This window comes from Amia ocellicauda, chromosome 14, assembly GCF_036373705.1.
Source record: "Amia ocellicauda isolate fAmiCal2 chromosome 14, fAmiCal2.hap1, whole genome shotgun sequence".
Classification (NCBI taxonomy): Eukaryota; Metazoa; Chordata; class Actinopteri; order Amiiformes; family Amiidae; genus Amia; species Amia ocellicauda.
In genome coordinates, this window is record NC_089863.1 from 12,760,632 (window position 1) to 12,782,355 (window position 21,724).

The 21,724-nt window shown below is 40.0% G+C and overlaps 2 protein-coding genes across 5 annotated transcripts; both read left to right on the forward strand.

Annotated features, from left to right (window-relative positions):
• Positions 1 to 1,185: 1,185 nt before the first annotated feature.
• On the forward strand, positions 1,186 to 10,667 carry vangl2 (VANGL planar cell polarity protein 2). Of its 2 annotated transcripts, none has more exons than XM_066723098.1 (7): positions 1,186 to 1,507; positions 2,104 to 2,224; positions 3,123 to 3,730; positions 4,229 to 4,365; positions 4,678 to 4,813; positions 5,180 to 5,411; positions 5,721 to 10,667. In XM_066723098.1, the coding sequence occupies exons 1-7, from the start codon at positions 1,437 to 1,439 to the stop codon at positions 5,979 to 5,981; spliced, it is 1,566 nt and encodes a 521-aa protein (XP_066579195.1). In that variant the 5' UTR covers positions 1,186 to 1,436; the 3' UTR covers positions 5,982 to 10,667. The 2 variants fall into 2 exon arrangements, with proteins under 2 accessions (XP_066579195.1, XP_066579194.1); XM_066723097.1 differs by having other exon boundaries at positions 1,337 to 1,507; positions 4,229 to 4,359.
• A 1,673-nt stretch (positions 10,668 to 12,340) lies between these two features.
• On the forward strand, positions 12,341 to 17,844 carry LOC136768743 (SLAM family member 9). 3 transcript variants are annotated; one of them, XM_066723100.1, is made up of 6 exons: positions 12,341 to 12,437; positions 14,968 to 15,288; positions 15,845 to 16,105; positions 16,412 to 16,525; positions 16,827 to 16,876; positions 17,148 to 17,844. In XM_066723100.1, the coding sequence occupies exons 1-6, from the start codon at positions 12,392 to 12,394 to the stop codon at positions 17,286 to 17,288; spliced, it is 933 nt and encodes a 310-aa protein (XP_066579197.1). In that variant the 5' UTR covers positions 12,341 to 12,391; the 3' UTR covers positions 17,289 to 17,844. The 3 variants fall into 3 exon arrangements, with proteins under 3 accessions (XP_066579197.1, XP_066579199.1, XP_066579198.1); XM_066723101.1 differs by lacking the exon at positions 12,341 to 12,437 and adding an exon at positions 12,521 to 12,686; XM_066723102.1 differs by lacking the exon at positions 16,412 to 16,525.
• Positions 17,845 to 21,724: the final 3,880 nt, after the last annotated feature.

Sequence of the window (21,724 nt, forward strand, 5' to 3'; positions counted from 1 at the left end):
GTCAAGATCTAAATCCTCAGAGCCCCAGTTATTGAGGGCTGTGATCTGCTCAGTGTACAGGCTTCTGTAATGCATTTCCCATGGAAGTTTTCGGTCTTAAAAGTAATTGACTAGCTATGTAAATTTGACGTTACCTCGGGGAGGAGAAGAAAATGTGTGGGGCCTGTTGGGAGAAGACATTTGTCTCCCCTTGTATTCAAAGTAATTTTTTTATTACTTTGTTGAACTTTGTTGAAAGTTTTGTATTTTATGTATGTATGTATGTACATAATTGTGGTCATCTAGGAGTTAGATCCTGTGCGTTCCCAGCTTTCCCATTTTCTGCAATCTGTGTTCTCCTTCATGGTTTAAAAGACTCTCTTGTGGTTTGCAGGAATGTCTTAGTTTGTTTTTGTTTTGTCTGTGCTAATCTCCTCTTAAGCCCTTTAAAATTGATTGTCTGGTCAGGAAAAGAGGGTCACGGTGTTCATAACCCCCCCCCCCTTTTTTTTCCCTCTGTGTGTTTTCTTTATTCTTAGAAACTTTGTTTATAAATTGTAATTTGTTATTTTTAGGAAATCCCATGAGCAATTTAAGCAGTCCCTTCATGTCATTTGTGGTGAACTTTCCAATGACCACACAATTACATTTTGTGTTTCCTGTATTTTTTGAGTAATGTTTTTGTTTTTTGTAAGTCATATGTTATCACTGTCATCATAATCACTACAAATAATCCAAAATATATGCTTTTATTTATAGTTTTTACACAGTCATTTGTTCTTGTTCTGGGTTTCAACAGCAAGTCACGTGCATGAAATTTTGGATTCTCAGCGGCTTGTCACAAGGATTTTTATTTACTGTAATGCCTCGAATCAGTGGGTTGGGTTTCCCCAATGCTACCCCTTTTTACAACACAGCATTGACTTTCCACCTTTGACCAAATAACTTCCCATTTTGTCTTTGACACAACACATCTGCAACTATGAAAGGTCTTTGATCAACCGTTTGAGAACTGTTATGTTGGGGGGGGTGCATTTTTTTTTTCCTTTTAATTTGGCAAACTCCATCAATGTTCTAGGCTTAATTAATTGGTGTTTGAAACTTTGTTTTAATGAGCTGTAGGTTTTGCCATTTGTGGTGCTGTGGTTTTGAACATTTTATACATTGTCAGATATTTAATCTGGGTTTATTTCCTCCTTATCCAGGACCCTCTGCTTCTCTTGGCTTTCTCTGGCCCTGGGCATCACCCGTGCTTCAAAATAGATTCTCTCAGGAGCAAAGTCGACCTGCTGAAGCTGCCCCTGTCTCTCTCTGCCAAAGCGGTCAGCACTCGGAAACTGAAGGAGGGGGGGGCCCCGGTGCGAGGTGGGAACGGCCAGAGGGAGGGCGGAGGAGGGGGGAACAGCTACTACCCCCGCAAGCCCACACTCGGCGAGGAGAAGTCGAGGAACAGCAACATGGACACGGAGTCTCAGTACTCGGGTTACTCCTACAAGTCCAGCCACTCGCGCAGCTCGCGAAAACCCAGGTAAGCAAAATGGAAGACCTTTTACTTCAAAGATGTTCCAGATCTCCTATTTAAAACCTGCAATCCAGTGCTTTAAAATTTGGGTATTCCCAATCCTAATCCTAATCCTAGACCAGTGGTTCCCAACCCATCAATTTCAAATGGACATTAACACCACAATACCAGTACACTCGTCCAAAGAATTCCCTAGGGTTATGTATGGGCGACCTTAATTTGGCACTCTGGGAATCCTTTCAGTTTCTGTAGGAAATACCTGTAAAACGCCAGAGGAAAACCAACAGACCAACCAGTTGAAAAGGTGCATGATCTGAGCTCTTATCTGCAGTTTTACTTTGCCTCCAAATGACATTACCCCACTGCCAAACATCTGTCCAGCCCAAATATGAGACTAAGCTGTCTGTGTTTGAGAGTGGGGCATCTGTAGTGAAAGATCCATCTATAGCTATCGGTCTATCTATATCCTCCCACCCTCCCTCTGCTTACGGATTAAGTGGAAACAAACCCCCCAAAAAATCCCCAAATCCCCATTTAGAGGATGAGGATTTAGAGTGAATTAAGTGCCAGCTGCATTATAAACCAGATTCTCCCTCTCTCAGAGACCGCAGGGACCGGCACCGCTCAAAGAGCAGAGACGGCAGCAGGGGAGACAAGTCGGTCACGATCCAAGCTCCCGGAGAGCCGCTGCTGGACAATGAGTCGACGAGGGGAGACGACAGGGTGAGTGTTCCTGCAGCGCCGTAGCATTCTGTCCCACTGCTCCCGCACTGAGGTGAACCTTTGCCAAGAGAAATCCTGTTGCGGGGAGTATGTCCATTCCTCACGAGGTAACCAAGACCCCCCCCCCCCAGTCAGCAGTTTTTAGGTGTTTTTTTTTTTTCTTCTTCTACCTACCAACTGCTCATTGAAGATGCTTGTAGGATTTCCTAGTAGTTTGTTCTGTATAGGCTCCTTTTGCCTCCACTTTCCTCACTTTTTGTATCGGTCTCCTCTTGGTTTGTGTTCCTCTGTTCCACTACTCTTTTCCGTCTTTCTCTCATGCTCTTCTTCAAGTGATTTTCTAGATTCACATTGGAGATGAGACGATGGAGGGGGAAATGATTCAATAAATAAAAAGCAAGAGCAGATTAATGACATCCCGACTGGGCCGGGTGACTGGGATATCTTTGTCAGGAGCACAGCGACCGTGAAACTGTTTCCAGACAGCCGGTCAGCCAGGTTGTTGGCAGTTTCCTGCACTTCTACAGGATACTGCTGCGGAGAGGCTTACTGAGGCTGCATTAACCTATATCCCCCCCCCCCCCCCCCCCAGACAAATCTCTAGGGATTACCGCATGGCGAATTATTATAATGTAGCACAAAGAAAAAGTTGAGCTTGTGTCCACAATATTGTAGAGCTGAGGTGGTCACAATGCAAGCTGAGGTGAGTGACTGTGGCTTGAATATATTCCCCCGTCTCGAAGCTTAATTCAGTACAGCACCTGAGTTTCAGCACCATTATACCTTCAGAGCTTTTGTAATCTTAATGTGCATTCCTCTCTGGTCTCTTTTTCACTGGTCTCCCTCTCCTACTCTCCTCTTCAATTTTCTCCCTCTCTTCTCTCTGCCCCTCGCCCAGGACGACAACTGGGGCGAGACGACGACGGTGGTGACGGGCACGTCGGAACACAGCGTCTCCCACGAGGACCTGACCCGCATCACCAAGGACGTGGAGGAGTCGGCCGCCCCAGACTGCCGCCGCTTCCTGGGGCCAGCTCTATCGGGGGCCCTGGGACTCTTTGCCTTCCTCACCCCGCTGGCCTTCCTTCTCCTGCCCCAGCTGCTGTGGCGGGACCAGCTGGACCCATGCGGGACCCCCTGCGAGGGCCTCTACGTATCCCTGGCCTTCAAGCTCCTGGTCCTTCTCATCGCCTCTTGGGCTCTCTTCCTGAGGCCCCCCCGAGCCACCCTGCCCCGGATCTTTGTGTTCCGCTCCCTCCTCATGGTACTGGTGTTCCTCTTTGTGGCTTCCTATTGGCTCTTCTACGGGGTGCGGGTGCTGGAGCCCCGAGAGAGGGATTACCGCGGGATTGTGGAGTACGCTGCCTCCCTGGTGGACGCCCTCCTCTTCATACAGTACCTCGCCATCGTTTTGCTGGAGATCCGGCAGATCCAGCCCGCCTTCTGCCTCAAGGTGGTGAGGACCACAGACGGGGCCAGCAAGTTCTACAACATCGGCCACCTCAGGTATGTGATGTGTATATAGGTTTGTTGGGGGGGGGTGTAGAATGAAGAATAGTGCTGCCCATCTCTGGTGTTCTCGCGTCCAGTAGGCAAGCAAGTGGAAAAAGTCAGGACATGGATGGGAATGTATTTTTAAATGGGCACTGATACCATATGGGATGTTTTCATGGACAAAGGATTTGCTCATGCGTGTGAGAGTTCTAAGCTGTGCTGTGAAAGCCTATATAGATAATTGGCCTGTTCTTCTGGAGAGCTAGTTTCTAGGAGGTCTTTGTAAATAGTCTTTAGTGATTTGTCGACTGCTGAAAACAATAGTTATAATTTAAAAGCTCGGGTGGCAATGGAAGCCAACGATTCCTTCAGCTCTGTTCTGTATAGCCCACATTCTCCAGTGGTACTGCATGTCACTCCTGAGATCTGAATGCATTCTAGTATCAGGGCTGGGGTTTGACTGCCATGATTGAGTCTCATGAGACGTGTCCTGTCCGTTTTGTGTCTCAGCATCCAGCGAGCCGCAGTGTGGATTCTGGAGCACTACTACAGCGATTTCCCAGTCTACAACCCTGCTCTGCTCAACTTGCCCAAATCCATCCTGTCTAAAAAGATGTCAGGCTTCAAGGTGTATTCATTAGGTGAAGGTAACTGCAGTGAACAAATGTATCATTTGTGTCACCATCAATTAAGCAAAACGGATCTCCCATTCTGTAATCATGGTATTACAAAAGGTTCTTCTATATACACAATTATACAGCATACTATATGGTATAGGCACATGATTATCAAATGACATTTTTTTTTTTAAAGCCTTGTTAAAAGGATATTATGTGACACATAAAAAAATTTGGGAACAATTTCAAAGGGTTTGCAAATGTTTTGTTCAGCGTTTACAAGTTTTAAGAATACTGGGAATCAGAAACACAAATTGATCAAGGCGATGTATCTTCCTCCAGAAAACAGCACCAATAATTCGACAGGCCAATCCCGAGCCATGATCGCGGCCGCAGCTCGCCGGAGAGACAACAGCCACAATGAGTACTACTACGAGGAGGCGGAGATGGAGAGACGTGTCCGGAAACGTAAAGCCAGGTACTTGAGTGCTGGTGGACTTAGGGGGAGGCCTAAGCGTCTTGAATTATTGATTAACAGAGGAGTGTAACATTCAGCTTCAGTTCCACTCAGCCCTTTTTTCCTTTCATGCTTTCTTGATTTTTGTTTTTATTTAATTTCTTATTTTGCTAAATTATAAAAACACCAGGTAAGAAGTAATTTTCAATTTTAAAAAACTTTTTATCCCCCTCAACGCTTAACCTCCCGCCTCCAACTTAAAATTCAGATTTCAATCTACGAAGGTAGACTCCGGCAGCACCAACCCACAGCATCCGAATCCAACCCACACTGCAAGAGGTGTTCCACATAACGCCAATGCTCTGATTTTGTCATTTCTCCTCCCAGGCTGGTGGTGGCGGTAGAGGAAGCATTCACCCACATCAAGCGGCTGCAGGATGAGGACCAGAAGAACCCACGTGAGATCATGGACCCCCGCGAGGCGGCCCAGGCCATCTTCGCCTCCATGGCCCGTGCCATGCAGAAGTACCTGCGCACCACCCGCCAGCAGCCCTACCACAGCATGGAGAGCATCCTGCAGCACCTGCAGTTCTGCATCACACACGACATGACGCCCAAGGTAGGGTACTGCAATGTGCCACCCCATACAGCACATGCCAACCGGAAATCATGCATAATGTGTCCGTAATGAGTGGAGAGAGAGCAGGGTGTGAGCTCTGAGTTACCGACTGGTCAATACAATACAATAGATATACCAGAACTGGACAGAAAGCACTGAGTGATACAGCAGACGCCCCAGAGAACAAGCAATACACCGACCCAACTACGTGATGTTTCTGGTTGGCCACTTCTGGGCTGCCACAGACACCATCACTGTCACTTGATAGCACAGTACTATAACTCATTTCCTCTCCCTTCCCAATGTCAGGCCTTCCTGGAACGGTACCTGACCCCCGGGCCCACCGTGCAGTACCACCGCGAGAACACGGCGGGGCGCCAGTGGACACTGGTGAGCGAGGAGCCCGTGACCTCCGCCCTGCGGGAGGGAGCGGTCTTTGCACTGCGGCGGATGGATTTCTCTCTGGTGGTGACGGTGCGACGCATCCCCTTCCTGCAGGTCCGCGAGGAGTTCATCGACCCCAAGAGCCACAAGTTCGTCATGAGGCTGCAGTCCGAGACCTCGGTGTGAGACTGACTAGGGAAGAAAGGGAGGGGGAGAGAGAGGGGTCCTGGTGGTGGTGGGTCAGTGATGGGAACAGAGGCCCAAGAGACGACCACTACTGCCTGTTACATAAGAAAGGAGAAAAAGGAAAAATAAAATGTCCCATTGGGCTTTGCAACTAAGTGATAGTTAGGAAAAGTCTCAAATATTCCTTGGGTTTTGTGGGGATGTTCATTGGATTAGGGTTGGCCACTCTTGTTTGTCTTTTGTGCATTTGTGTGTGCGTGTCAGAGAGTCAGTGAGAGTTTTTAAATGGATTGGAATGAGAGCGGTCCGAGACGGATTTGTACTGTGAACTTTGCACTCTTCAGCTGAAAGACCCCCAAGATCGTCTCTCGCTTGTCTGAATTGTCTATTTTGTTTTATTACCCACAGTTTTTTTTTTTTTCCCCAATCAGCATAGGCTCTAGTAACCTACATTCAGTGTCTGATTGAATCCTATGAAATGCTTTTATTGTGGTTTTAATGTCTGAGACTTCTAAACTGAGAATGTATTCAAGGTTTCACTCAAACTTTTCTGTTCTGTAACTGCCAGTAATGTGACACACGGTCTTAAAGCTGATATCTTGTTACCCTCACACTACACCATTAAATAAGGACTTTGCTTAAAAAATAAAATAAAATTAAAGAATTGTATCAACACAGCTCACCCACCCAATACTCTCCGAATATCCCCCTCCAGCCAATGTATACAAAAATATTGACTGGTACTTCCTATCCAGTACATTTTTGCTCATAAGTAAATGGATTGCACAGGCACAAATGTGCCTTTTTTGTGTATTAATACTATAAAATGTAATACTAAGGGGCTGAAACCTAATGGATGAATTGGTGCAAGATATGAACTCTAATTTAAAATGCTTTAAAACACTAAGCCAGTATAGTTTTGAAAGCAGTGCAGTTTTTATTTTGTTTTTACATTTTTTGTACTGGCTTTTAAATATTCCCACACAAGCTAATATAACTGGATATTCACTCGATAAACCACATCAATCCTTCTTTCTTGTTAATGTGTAACTATTTGCCTGGATCAGAGAAGGTCTTGAATTCTACTGACATGACAAGTGACTATTTTAACCTGATACTGTAGCTTCTTCTTTTGAATAGATCTTTTAAAAAAAAAAAAAAAAAAAATGAACTGACCTCAATGAGTGAAGACTGTGTTTTGTGTGGGGGTGGGGGAGGAATTGGATGAGACATTAAGCCCATGTTTGCTTATGAGATAATGGAGAGGTCAGTTGCAAACCTGGGCCTTCTCTGCCTGTAGTATTGACCAACCAAACTCATTCTAAAGCCCTTTCCTTCTTTAAAATGGCTGTTTCTGAGAATATTTTATATAGTTTTCTATATAAAAGTTTAAATCCTGTCATAAAAATTAAGCTGTTTCTAAATTGGATGCTTCTTACACCTGCTGGGATAGTCTTAGACACCTGTGCCACCGACAGTCAACATGACCCTTTTCCAGTTATGCCATGAACTCAATTTGAGTGGCTTTAGGACAACTGGTAACATCCTGGTCTCCTGTATAGTGGAGCTGTGTGGTATTAACCTAGCACAGAGGCTGTGACATTCAAGTGAAACACAGACCTGGGCCTTTTCCCCCATTATGGGATGCCATCTCAGCCCAGGCAGGTTGTGTTAAAATCTGCAAGCTGTCTGATTCACCACTGGATTAATATTAAAACATAAACAGTCCATGGCCTACTGAAAAATGGAGGTGATGGAGTACTTTCCAAGTTGTGTCTCTCACCCAAAGACATGAACCAAGACATGAGCCGTAGAGAAGACCTCCAATCCAAACACTGAAAGAGGGGGCAGCTTTTCTGGCAAGAGATTTCTGAAAGTGTCTCACATGGAGTTACTCAGAGTATCGACAGCAGGGCTGCCAAGCTTCAGTCTGTGAGACCCCCACAGGACCACCTTTTTTTTTTTTTTTTTTTTTTTTGGGAGTACCAACTGCATTTCTCATTGCCATCAGTATAAATTAAGTGCTACTCTGAACCCATTCGAAGGAAATCTGGGCATCTGAACTGTGGTGCTCATGCATCCAGCTATACATTTTCTTAGGAAATTGATTAAAATATATATAAATGTATATAAAATAAATACAGATTTCTCACTGTATCAAGGAGACAAAATCCTGAACCTGTTGTTTCTGAGTGTAGAGTGGGGAAGGAAAGGGGGGGAGGGGGGTTGTTAAGGGATTCGGGTTTAATGATATTTTGTATTTGCGGTGATGTTTTTCTAGTGTTTTTTTTTTTTTTTTTGGGGGGGGTGGGACTTAAACCTGTGTACATTGTGGTGCTCGCCTTGTACGGGAGCAACACGCCTCCCAGTTGCCCTGCCCAAGGCCTCTGGGAATGTCCGTAAAACCAGGGGCTTTACTACAAAGAGGCTTCTGGGGGCGGAGATGCTTTTTGTCATTACTACTGCCGGTGTGATGTCACGGTGATGTCACGGGGAAGGGGTTCTAAAAACAAAGGCTTCCAGAACAGATTTTCCTTTTTGGAAACCAAGGAGAGATCTTGCAAGGTATCCTGCTTCTGACCTTTGCCAGAGAATGCCTATTGCTCCTGCATTGAGGGGGCCCTCAGTGATGTGGAGTCTTGTACAAGTGCAGCTAAGCCATGCGTAAACCGATGTGGTGGTTTCTGCTGACACGGCCTTATGGGAGTTTTCCACAATGATTGCCTTCCTGCTACTCTGGGGTTGTTAGTTGTTGTCTTTATTAGTCCTTGCTCACCTTTTAATGTCTTTGAAGCCCATCGTTGGGCCCTGCGAACAACTGTAAATGAGTTTCAAGCTTCCAGTTGTTTGCAATAAAAGTCTAGGAGAAATCTAGTGTTTCATATCATTCCTGAATCCAAAGATAAAGAATTATTAGCACCCCCTCCTTGATGTCATGAAATATAGGGCCATGTGGCTCTCTTTAAGTAATAACACAACCCTAATGTAACCCTAATTTGGAGAATTATCCAGTGCTGTCCAGGAACAGAAGGCATTTAAACGAACAGACCTTTAGACACATTAAACTTGGATTTTACACATTTTCTGTGATTCTACAATATTGTTTTTAGAATTTTTTATAAATGGACAAATCTGTGTTGTATGCTTTTTAGTAATTAAAATGTATTTTTTATTGAATGTAAACAGCTTCCCGATTGTACAAAACAGATTCCAAGGCAGGTTGTCCAATTTAAATTAAACAAAACTGATTCTGCCCATGCTCATCCTACACAAAGTTATGAAATGACCTAATACAAGGTCTGCTAAATGTGTAGACCTTACACTGAACTTTTCATGTTTTACCATGAGATTTTAACCAGTGCAGTTTAAGGTTCTGATTATTTTCTTTTGGATAGGGATGTCATGTTACAATGATAATTTTCTATTTTTGCAAAAGGTCTTGCAAAGCATTCCACAAAACTTCATTTTTTTTTTTATTGTTTTGGCTTTTGTGAAATGCATGTAGTCTGTGTTTTTACAAATAAAATTGAGACTAAAATGACTTCCAATAAAGGGGGAACATTTGTATCCAGATAAATAATAAGAACTGCCATGGCAAAGCTGAATTATGTGGTGACACTGGAAATATCAAAGTGAGGTAGTGCAAATGAACATGTAACCCTCATCTTAAATACTGTGGCAAAATCTGCAATATCTTTTGTAGGGAGCTTTGGTGCAACACTTTAGTTTTAAAATCCAACACCTTTCATTACTAATTTAACAGTTTGGGGTTTTATTTGTATTTTAGGTTTTTATTTTGTTGAGTTGCATCCATTGGCCATGCGTCAGGTCAGGTGGGGATTTTTGCGTATGATGCCTTCATTATTTGGAGATTTTCAAATGTAAAGCTTCACGATTGTTGTACATCATTTTGTATACATTTAATTTTGAATTATTTAAGTGCTGTAGTTTGAGCCGAGCATCATATATGTGCCAAATAAATGACCTAACATTCCATGGTTAAAATAACTCCCATGACATGCACCCATCAGCAAAAAGTACCAGCAACATGAATGACCAAGTCTTGTCTGTTGCCTTTTTCTTTTAATTTTGGTATAGTGGGCTGTTGTTTGAAATCCATAAGCTCCCTCATTTTCTGTATGGCTAGTAAAAACAATCTTAATTTCTTATACAAATGTGACTGTTCGGGGACAAAACTAGACTGCAAAAAGGCTAGAAGGATCAAAATGTTTCAAATGGCTGCCCACAATTATTATAATAATTTTTTTGGCAGCTTTGAGCCACTGTACCTTCACCCATATATGTATATAGTGTTTGTTTTTTATGATGTCATCCTGTGAAGCATTTTGAAGTTTTTTTTATATATATAAATATTGTAGATTTGTTCTAAATAATAACGAAAGAAAACTTGCAGTTTGTTTAAAAAAATATTTTAATGCATGCAAGTAGAATAACAAGAAATGTAATTAAACCTTTTGTGTTTTTCATTTGTTTTTATTATGCAAAAGTAATTAAAAAAATACAAATGAAAGGGGGGGTGGGGGAAAAGTTTTTACTTCCAGCAGGTGAAAAATGCTGGTTTTAAATCTTTGTAGATTTTTTTTCTTCCCTCTCTCTCTGTGTACGTTTCATTTTTTTCTGTTCTTTTTTTTCATTTTTTTTTTTTAATAAACATTTTCTCCTGAATGGGGTCTCATCATTCTTTGTTTTTTCAAAGACTATTTTGCACAAATGCTTCAACATTCAATAGCCATGTGTGCAGATGTATGTGAACCTAAGGATTTAGTACCCAGTGGGACAGTTGCTCAGTGTCTCACATGGATTTTGAATAATTATGGCCCATTCCTCCTTCTAGAACTGGTGTCTGACGGTGGATTGGTGGAGAACCAAATCCTCCGAAATGGTTTTGTAACTCTTTCTAGATTGGTGAGCATCAATAACTGCTTTTCTGAGGTCCTCTGAGATTTGTTTATAGCATGGCATGCCGTGTTTCCACACACCTGTATGGTGAAGGCCACACTCTCATAGTTTCTGATCTTCATATGAGGTGGGACCTCCCAAACTCACACCTGAAGATGTACCCTATTATTTAAACACCTGATTCTAATTATCCCCTCTAACTGAGCTGATCAAACCAGGGTTCACTTACTTTTACGCATACCCTGGCTGTCTGATTAATCATATTGTTTCTATATAGACATGGAATTGGTTCATATAAATCCTATTGGATATTTCAGAAAATACATTTTTTGATTCAAGAAGGCTATCATGGCAAAACTATGGGACTTCTGAACTTGTCATTGGGGTTCACAAACTTTCTCGCCCCTGTAGTTTATGCTAAGCACACTGCGTCTGGGAGGGAGATTCTAATAATAATAGCACTTCAATTCGTTTTTGGAATATGTCCCTTTTTATTTTGGACAATGAGAATCTTTAAGCCTCCTTCAAATTAAATCAATCAATCTTAACTGTATATAGTGGAACACCATGCCAAAGCATGTCACAACATTAAATAAAAAAAATAAGTCCATCATACAATGAATACATCATTTAAATGTTGCAGTATTGATACAGTGCAGTAAAATGCATGAATCACATTTCATCACGCATTGAGAATTTTAATGCTAAAGTACATTTAAAAACCCCATTAAAATCACAATTTACCCCCAAAACAAAGTCCCACAGATACTCCTATTGCCCTGCCGTTACATATAAGTAGAAGTTTGTTCATTTGGCTGCATTAGTAACCCTTCACATTGTTTTGTGTTTTGTTTGCACTTGCACTCAATCATTACCAGTGCACCTTCGTTTTTTTCAATGTATATTTACTTAATATCTACTGCCGTTACATTTTGTAAAATAACTACAACTTGGTAGATTAATATACATTGTGTCGCACTTAATAATACAGTAGTATCAATCTACTTTGTGTATTTATTTTTGAGAATGTACAGCTTTCTTTGGCAACTTTATGAAGTTTTTAAATTATCCGAGTGTAAATGTGAATGATTATTGCCATTTCTCCATTTGATACAATACCGGTAAACAAAATGCTTCCCCACCGCGTGTTCAACACACAAGTCCATTGCTGACCACACTTCATGACAACAGCAGACTGCTCCCAGAGTGCCTGAACACCACAGAATAAACATCATCGTAACATTAACATCTCGTTCATGAAGAGTGCAGGAGATTAATCATGCTGGCTATATTTGAATAGAAATCATCTTGTATATGGAACTAAATTAAACTTTACACTCATTTCAAAAACCCCCAGCCACTCATCACATTTTTTTCCATTTCGTATGTAGTTTAAACCCCCATCATTTCCTCTTTGTATTGTATTTATGCAGTAAACAAGGAAGTTTCTCTTACCAAACTTCTACATTTCTTTTTACAGTCAGAGCAGAATGACCACCGTTGTCCTGTTTCTGTTGGTGATTGCTATCCTACCGGGTATAGTAATTATTAATTTATATCTTAGGGCCATACGGCCTGTATGAGGTTTCAAATAAATGTGTTCTTCTTTGAGGTAGGCTTTAAAAATATGCAGCAGTTACAATGAACTATAAATACATATGTATACCAATATTATAGTTGTAATTGTTTTAACTGAATTTTAATGTGAAAAGAAAAAAACTTGATAGAAATCTAAGGGAATGTATTTGCCAGTATTTGAAACTGTGTTCAGTACAGAACAAATCTGTAAGTATATTTTGTGACCTTATTTTTGTTGTTTAATAAGTAAATCTCTTAATGGTACAGACTAGAATTTGTATTTTCAATGTTTCATATTTTTAGTGGTATTTTATAAAGTTCCACGGAAGGATTTGTCCTCTGACTGCTGATTTATTCCGATGGGTATTTGACTTGTATTCAAAATGTATTTTAACACACCTTAACACAAGTCATTTCTAAATATAATTTCTGAAAATGTACAGAATGGACCAAAGAAATATCTGTAGTGTAGATTTTTTAGTATAAACACCAACATTAATTTGGAAGAAAGCAGTACTGGTTCTCTATAGGAAACATTCATATAATTCAATACATTCAGTATTGAAAGAATGAGTTAATTTAATAGTGAACTCAAAATCTTACACATGATCACAAGCTCGGGGGTTGGGGGTGAGAAGGGAAAAACCTGCACTTTTAAATTACTGTAATCCAAAGGGTTAGTTAAAGACAGGGTTTGGTTTGTAGTTTTTCTTGTGTACATCACTTAATAGAATATTAAATTATAAAAATTGAGTGTGGTGAATTATGACTGGTGCAGTGATCGGACACAGCTGTGCTGTGCTGTACCTGTTCCCAAATATTGAGAATATAAGTTTACCCTTATAACTGCCTCAGAGTCTTATTTGTCCTCATCAGAGAGACAGTAGTGAGAGCAAAGTAAATATCTATAACAGAGCTCAACCACAGACATAGAGCTGTTACAGTAGCACAGATGTTCTAAAAGTAGCCTGTGTGCGTTCATCTTTTTGATTTTATTTGCTATTGTCTGTAGGTATATAGTCATCTGGGCATACCATAGCATAATATAAACATTACATTTCATTTTACAGAACAATTCACACTTCATTAATAATGACAATGTAGTATAATAAAGTGCAAAAGTGAACAAACCATTAAATAATTTTAAAGTTTTTAATACATTTTACATCCAGGCTATAGGGCAACAAAAGGTGTAATTTCAGTAGCTAGGTGGGAGTTTTATACAATTTTGTGGGTGGTCAGGGTAAATTATATTTCTAATCTACTATACAATATTCTACTTTAAGGCCTGGCTTCATGGACCCAGAATAGTACTAGTAATGGACAACTCAATTCTACTTTGGGTTGAGTAATCCTAGACCTAGTGCTACTTGACAGTCAGTGAAACCAGACATAGAAATTCCAAGTTTCACTTTATTAAAGTCCCTTCTGCTTTCGTGAAAGTTTCTGTTCATGAGAATGCAGAAACAAACTTGAATGTTCAGACATTTCACAGTTCTGTGATGTCCCCTCTTACTGGCAGGGTTTGTTTTCTCTCATCCCAAGCATGTATTAGGCATACAGTAAACACAAAACCACAATAAGAGTAGAATAGGCAATAGTTGAAATTACAAACTTGTATCAGGTGTACCGTACATATTCCATAATGTTTTTTTTTGGGGGGGAGGAGGTTCTTTCCTACTGAGCTCTTAATACTGACAAAGACATAATTATGTTCTTGCTTGTTCACTGATTGAAATACAATCATAAAGGCAGGAGGAGACTTGCACTCCAGCACCACAACTGTAACTGACCAAGAGCTACAGACCCGGGGAAAGATAAAAATAACATTACAAATAGTTTAGTTAGTGCAAATCTGCATCAGAAACCCTGTTCTAGTATATGCTATTTATGTTTCTCTTTCCATTACGAGTTTTAAGCACAGGTTTAGTGCAGCCCCCTGAATACAACAGGAAACCACAACAGAGTTTCCACTAGCTTGGTGGTCTTGGTTTAGACTACATTTATTTAAAGCTGTTTTATATGTTGGTTAAGCATGAATTCATTTAAAACTTAAAGAGAAAAAAACTCTAAATTATTTGATCCTGAATCTCTGAGTTGACAAATCACAAAACAGGTGGATGTGTTCAGCAGGTTCTTTATTGTAAAATCCTTTAAAACATAGAAAAATAAACAAGACAAAAATGCAGTGTCCCTGTAGACTTTATCTTCGTATTCTACACTTGTTTTGTTTATGAAAGACGTGTTATGTCACAGTTTATATGGTTTATACATCTTTGTTTTTAATTTCTGCAAGTGTGAAATTTCACTTCATGTTTCAAACATGCAACCACTGGTTAAACTGTTGTGCTAAAAAGCAAAACCTGGTGTGGTAATTCTTTCTCTGAATTGAAAGTTAATTTGATTGTTTGGGATTTAATTTTATACATGCATAAACAATTGATACAATTGTATAGTTCAATTTAAAATATTTTCTTTCTGTTTCTAGTCATGGGCACTGGTATTCCTGCCATTGAGCTCTATGGATTAAAAGGAGACTCTATTGGTCTTGAAGTACAAGGACACGAACAGTTACAGTTCAAAAGTATTTCATGGAAGTTTAACAAAGTCAACATAGTGGAATACAACACTAAATATGATGATGTTGATTATGAGGATACATACAAACCCAGGGTGGAGTTCAGCAAGGAAAATAAATCTCTAACCATCAGAAACCTTGAGGAGACAGACCATGGCCTTTACACAGCAGTAATGGTTAATAATGACAAGGTTGATGTAACTGTTGCAAAATACAGCTTATTAATTCAAGGTATGTGCTTTTATTTTTTAATATTTGTTATTATTTTGCTGGACTGTAAAGTTTATGTTAAGTCTTTCTTCATGGGATGATCTGCAAATGCCAGGAAAATGTAGTTTGAATGTTTTCTGAGTCACATAAGGAATATTGCAAACCCAAGACAGTGATTGTGATTCAGTGTGGTCTCTTGCTGTAGTATCTTGACCACATTCTTATAATGATGTCTCATCAGTCACTTCAGTGGGTGTCTCCACAGTGAGCATAAACTTTAAACAGAAATGCAAAACCTACCCGAGAAATGTGTATGCATTAGTTTCCTTTTGTGTTGGACAGTTTTAAAAATATGTTTCTGTGATCACACATTTGTTGGTTTGTTTACTCATACAGAACATTTGCAACTCCCGGCAATTGTGAAATTAAATACTTGTGCACTTTTAGATTTGTTTGCTATTGTGGGGTTGCATTAGTTTGACTCCCACAGCTATATCCCTCTATCCCTCCCTTTCATAAGTCTAAATCGTCCTTATAACACGTTATAATCTCTAGCCCATGAATGTTTGTGTTTCAGAGAAGATTGACACACCAGTAATGGTGGTGGACTCCAATTTCTCAAGCAGTAAAACCTGCAACATTTTGATCACATGCTCTGTGAAGGGAAAACTTTCATCTACCTTCATCTGCAATGATTCTCTGTGCAGAGAGGAGACTAGGAACAAGTCTGCTGCTGTGGTTATCAATGTCTCTGCAGTCGACAGCTTTTTTATGTGCAACGCCAGTAATCACGTCAGCTGGACCCACAGCTCACTAGGGAAGGAAAAGCTCTGTCCAAGTAAGTGTGATTGCAATGGCATTGTGTGTGTGTGTGCGCGCAGTATAGTCAAGCACTGAAACAGGATGGACTTTCTACAAAAATATAAAAATAGTTAATTCTCGCTTGACTCATCAGATGCTGGTGTAATTAATTGCTGGTTCAAAAACACTGATCTAGGACAGTTTTCTGAACCTAAATTAACTGTAATATAACATGTAATACAAACACTTTTTATGTAACAATATTTTCACTGTATAGTTTAGGAGTGTTTCAGTGCCACCACGGACAGTTTGTGTTGCTAATGGGAGGTGTCTGTCATTCTAGGTGCGGAACAAAACCAAATCTTAACAGCCGTAATTGTTGCTGCTTGTGTCCTGTGCCTTATCCTGATTATGGTCATCTGTGTTATAATCAAATCCTCCTGCAAGAAATATATAGGTACAGGTGATATTTGCCTCTATAATAATACAAAATCCATGAGATTCACAGAACCCTGGAAGCAGCAAAGTGACATATCATACAATCTAGAAATACAACACTACCATTACAGCAACGTTTCTTCAGAATTTTTTTATAAATCCCTATTTAGTCATGTACATCAGACTTCCCCTTGTAAAAGTAACCCATATTAAAATAACATGTATTAGACTAAAACAGAAGCTTATTCTGAGTAATTCTTACTTATGGTACTTTCATTCTGAACGTTGTCTTTTTGTTTATTGTATTTATTGCTGAATAGACACAGAGGGTATCAGTTCAACATATGCTACAGTACAGAACGATGGCCAGGTAAAATTTTCATCTTATTTTTCTTCATCACAACTGATTTGTGACAAAACTCACAATAAATTTTACACTCCAAATGAAAAGTCAATGCCAACTCTGTCTTGTTCTGGAGTACCCCGAGGTTTTATGTTATTATTTCTTATGTCTGCCTGCCTATCTCCATCTCTCTATCCTTCTCTGTTTCCCTGTCACTCTGTCTTTGTGTCTCTATACACAATACAATAATGAAAAAAAATATATATTTTTTTTCTATTACCTCTTGTTGTCTTTGCAGGAAAAAAATGCTAAGCTGCCTGAGACTCGGTATACTGTGGTGAGAAAAGACAGATTCATTTCACAGCAAAAAGGAGAGGACCCCACGAGTATATACAGCACTGTCCAAAACAAAAATGTTAGAATGAATAGCATTTTGTAATAGAAGGAAAACAAAACAATGAAGAAACTGGTGAAGAGCAATTGATTCTGGCTGGGTCTCTGTCCGAACAAGTCTAGGGGACCTGGGATCTCCAGTTGTCCCTGCACCAACTGTTGAGTGAAGACCTGGAGTTGAACTGGATCTCGATTCAGGCTTACTCGAGGCCCGGAGCCTGAGCTGAGGTCATGGAGCTGCTCCACTCTCCTCTGTTAAACACTCTGACTCACATTGAGTCGTTATCTTGAATTAGCAAGACACGTGGCTTCATAAGTCTTTGGGGTGATCCAATAAAAGAAATAAAGGAATAATACATTATTTATTTAGAACTTCCTGAGGGGATAACCAAAGAACTGGGAAAAGGAGTAAGCACACAGCAGTCTGCCAAATTGCAACTTTATTTGCTATTTCTCTCCTGTGCCAACCAATGTTTGACAAGAAACAAACAAACAAAAAACACGCTCCAACTGTTTTTCACTGGCTGTGTATACCAATAGCTTTATGCATGTTATACAACTGTAAATACATTTGGTAAATATTAAAGCTAATTTACACAGTGTATTGCTTCCATGTGGACTGTGCTTTTGTTACAGTTTTGAACAATCATACTGTAGATATTGTCCTCTTATTGGAAATAAATTGTCTGGCTTTATCATAATGTTCGGTGCATTGTTTTAGCGGCACTGGCTAACAGTATCCTTATCATACAGTCATTGGTATTTTTTAATTGGTTTATTTATGTGTATACGTCCTTATCCAGGGCGACTTACAGTGAGGGAAAAAAGTATTTGATCCCCTGCTGATTTTGTACGTTTGCCCACTGACAAAGAAATGATCAGTCTATAATTTTAATGGTAGGTGTATTTTAACAGTGAGAGACAGAATAACAACAAAAAAATCCAGAAAAACACATTTCAAAAAAGTTATAAATTGATTTGCAGTTTGGTTTCTGCCTGACAACTGCTCAGGAAGACCCATATTTAGTCAACCCGGGGAGAATAAAGCATACATAATGTTTAATATAAGGGGGTTTGTACGATGTATCAAGCCCAAATTGCTGGAGAAAACCGGTTCTTATCAGACTCTGTTCCTCTGGGTATCAGGGTTGCACTGACTAGAGCACAGTACCGTAGCACAGTGAGACAGTGACCTTGTTTACACAGACACACAGGGAGAGAAATGCAGTTCATCAGCGCACAACTGGCAATATATAAATTATGTTACCAAACTGTTAATTGTTTATGTTTAAAGGGTTTATAACTGAAAAACTATGTATCTCTTGTGAACATGCACATTAATCAGTAATAGAAGTTTCTTACTACCAGGTTATCAACATTTTTTTTTAAGATTTATTCTAGATTATAAAGGATTTGTAAATGCAATCTGTTTCTGTTCATGGAATCTCTCTCTCTCTCTCTCTCTCTCTCTCTCTCTCTCTCTCACACACACACACACACACACACACACACACACACACACACACACACACACACACACACACACACACACAGGCTCGCGCGCGTGAATGCACACACACATACAGACTTATGCTGATACAGAGTGTTGAAACACTAAAATCATCCCACAGGAAAGGATAATGGTCAGGTTTCTGACAGTGAACATTTTGCATAGTAAGTGCCAAAAAAGTTGAAAAGAGTAAAATGTTTTGTGTGAACTAGATTATAGAATGTAATGACAGTCCCACAGTTCATTTCGTCGCGTCTCATTTGTAGTCGATTGTAGAAAGAGAGAAAATATGTGGTTTCCTCATCAAATGAAGAATAAGTGAAGATCAAGTGCGATAGCTGGAGGCGGCACAGCCAGTCCCTTCTCTCACTGCAGCAGGTGGGGCTGATTAATCATATCAGTGGATGATTGGGCTTTAATGAGGCTTAATTACTTTAGATCGAATAACAGCCACGTGCCTCCGAGACTGGATGAGTATGTGTTTTACTGTGACGGTGACGCCTGTACTGGTAAACCGCTTTATTCCCGTCCCAGTGCGATTGTTTTAGTGGGATGTGCTTGTTTTATGGGGGTTTGTTTTCTTCGAGCAGAGAAAGCCTTGTGGGTCTATTCATTTGGTTAGTTTATGCTCTGTATTTGGTTGCAGTGTATCTTGGGTTGTCGTGAGGGGTGTATTTGGTATCTTTTAATAGGAGGCCAACATCTCTGTCCTTGGCACGTGTGCAGTACTGCCATTGCCTGGTTGCAGTTGCACTTCTCTTTGTGACTTCTTGAAACGAGAGATTCGGTTTCTTCTATGAAGAGCGTGCGTGCAGCAATACCTCCTTGTGTTCAGACCTTTATTGCGATTTACTTTTTCCAGAAGACCAGTGTTTTCTTCACTTTTTTAAAAGGCTTTCAGAACGAAGTGCAAGACTAGAATCAAAGCGACAAAAGGTAAGGATGCAAAACCAACGCACACAGACAGACCTCAACGGGCATTTCTTGATCCATCAAAATCCACGTGTTACTCCAGCCTTAATATTCATGTTACGTAGGTGGCGTGATGATCATGATGTCATTGACTTTTAAGCACATCTGTGAAACAAGATGGCACAATGTTACACTGCCAGACGATTTCACTATATGCACTGACGGGTGTCTTTATTGAAATGATCAAAGGTCACATTGTGTCTGTGGGGTGTTCCTTACAAGATGAGTCCTCTGATGCAGTTTGAGTGGGCAGGCTGCAAAGTTAATCAACCTAAGGCTTATTTTAGATGAGACACATCACACATAGGACTGAAATGTGTACTGGAGTAAACCAGCTCTTATTGTGTATTGTAGTGCTGTTAACCTTGTGGATGTTGGCTATATGTTGTGCCACTCAGTCCCCTATACCTGTTTTAGTTAAGTACAGGACCTCTGCTCTGACCCAGTCATTATTACTGCTGCTCCACTATAACATGGCTATTGTTAAACTACAACCTGTTTGTCTTCATTGCATATATTTGAAACAGATACTGTATGATGATTATTGAAATGTGTAGATTTAGTTTATTCTGTAAGTCATCTGCTAAGAAAATTAATACATTTAACAATATCACCTGGGACAGAAGGTACTGTTTTACAGCTTTATTTAAGGTTAAGTTAGATTTTTTTACACAAGATGTTTTAACTTGTGTAAACTGGTCAAAATAGATATGTTTTTCTTGAACTGGATGCGAGCCGAGGTTGGCAGTGTTGGGACCAGTGCAGTAGCCGGGGTGACTGGAGGGCAGGCAGTACCCGAAGAGACGCCGGCCCAGCATGAGCTGCTGCCAGCAGTGCAGTTACAGCAAGGAAAGAGCTGCAGTAATCCAGGGACAGCAGGGCACCAGCACCTGAGTCGAGCAGTTGTGTGTGTGTGTGTCCAATATGAATAATTCACTATAGATTATCTCTAATTACATGCTTATTTTAGTAGTTTATATAATATTTTAAAATATAACTATTGACCATTCAGTAGTACATACAATAGAAATTTGTTTTCAGTTTATATCGTGGCACAATTACACACGTACGACAGCATATTCACAGCATTAATAAATAATGCTCAGTCAATATTAAAATACTGTTAAAAGTACAGCTCATTGTTAACATGGAACATACTTGACTCACATACAAGAGACAAACAGCAACACGCATTCTTCCATATAACACATGCCTACACACGTACCCTACCATACATGCACACAACACCCACGCACATCCTCTCCCACACAAACCACATACACATGCTCTCCATTCAAACATTATATACAGGTTCACACCTCTTTAACTCATTAAGGTTTACCGTTGCAGATGGAAGACATTATTGTTTGTAACTTTTTCATGCAAGGGGAACTTTAAATCGTCAACCTGGTGGCAGTAATTGAAATGACTAATTACTAAGCTTTTCTTCTGACTGCTTGATCTGCTCATTGTCGCTGTTTGATGCCTTTTATTTTACTTGCCTGATTGACAAGTCTTGTCAAAGTGGTTTTATTTTGTTACTGAAAGGTTTCTGGTGTTTTTATATACATTTAACAAATTGAATACGGTTTTTCTTTAGACTAATATGTTTCATAATTAATATTAGTTTAGATTTGGACTTTTATATTCATATTGTATTACTATTACTTTATTTCATCATGTGTCTGAAATGGTAAAGCATGTACTTTAACAAGCAGATATTTGGTGATTTAAACATGATTTTAATTTATAAAATAATAGTAAGACAAGCTTAACTGAGTACCACAATAATATCACATAATATCATGGTTTGCGATGATTGAGCAGAATCGGTACCATACAGTACACAATGTATACTGTCAGAAATATGATGGTACACCATGCACCATAGAACATAATGTATACATCCCAAGCCAAACTAGGTCCTTTGTGTTTTGGAGCAACAAGCACTAGAGGGAAGACTATTTTAATCACTTAAACCTCTGTCTGGGAGAAGATGA

Excerpts from the sequence above, each read along its gene's own strand:
- vangl2 (XM_066723098.1), top strand. The coding sequence starts at position 1,437 with ATGGACACGGAGTCTCAGTACTCGGGTTACTCCTACAAGTCCAGCCAC. Across the intron at positions 1,508-2,103 it reads CGCAGCTCGCGAAAACCCAG|AGACCGCAGGGACCGGCACC; the intron begins GTAAGCAAAATG and ends TCCCTCTCTCAG. Across the intron at positions 3,731-4,228 it reads TACAACATCGGCCACCTCAG|CATCCAGCGAGCCGCAGTGT; the intron begins GTATGTGATGTG and ends TTTGTGTCTCAG.
- LOC136768743 (XM_066723100.1), top strand. The coding sequence starts at position 12,392 with ATGACCACCGTTGTCCTGTTTCTGTTGGTGATTGCTATCCTACCGG. Across the intron at positions 15,289-15,844 it reads ATACAGCTTATTAATTCAAG|AGAAGATTGACACACCAGTA; the intron begins GTATGTGCTTTT and ends TTTGTGTTTCAG. Across the intron at positions 16,877-17,147 it reads CAGTACAGAACGATGGCCAG|GAAAAAAATGCTAAGCTGCC; the intron begins GTAAAATTTTCA and ends TTGTCTTTGCAG.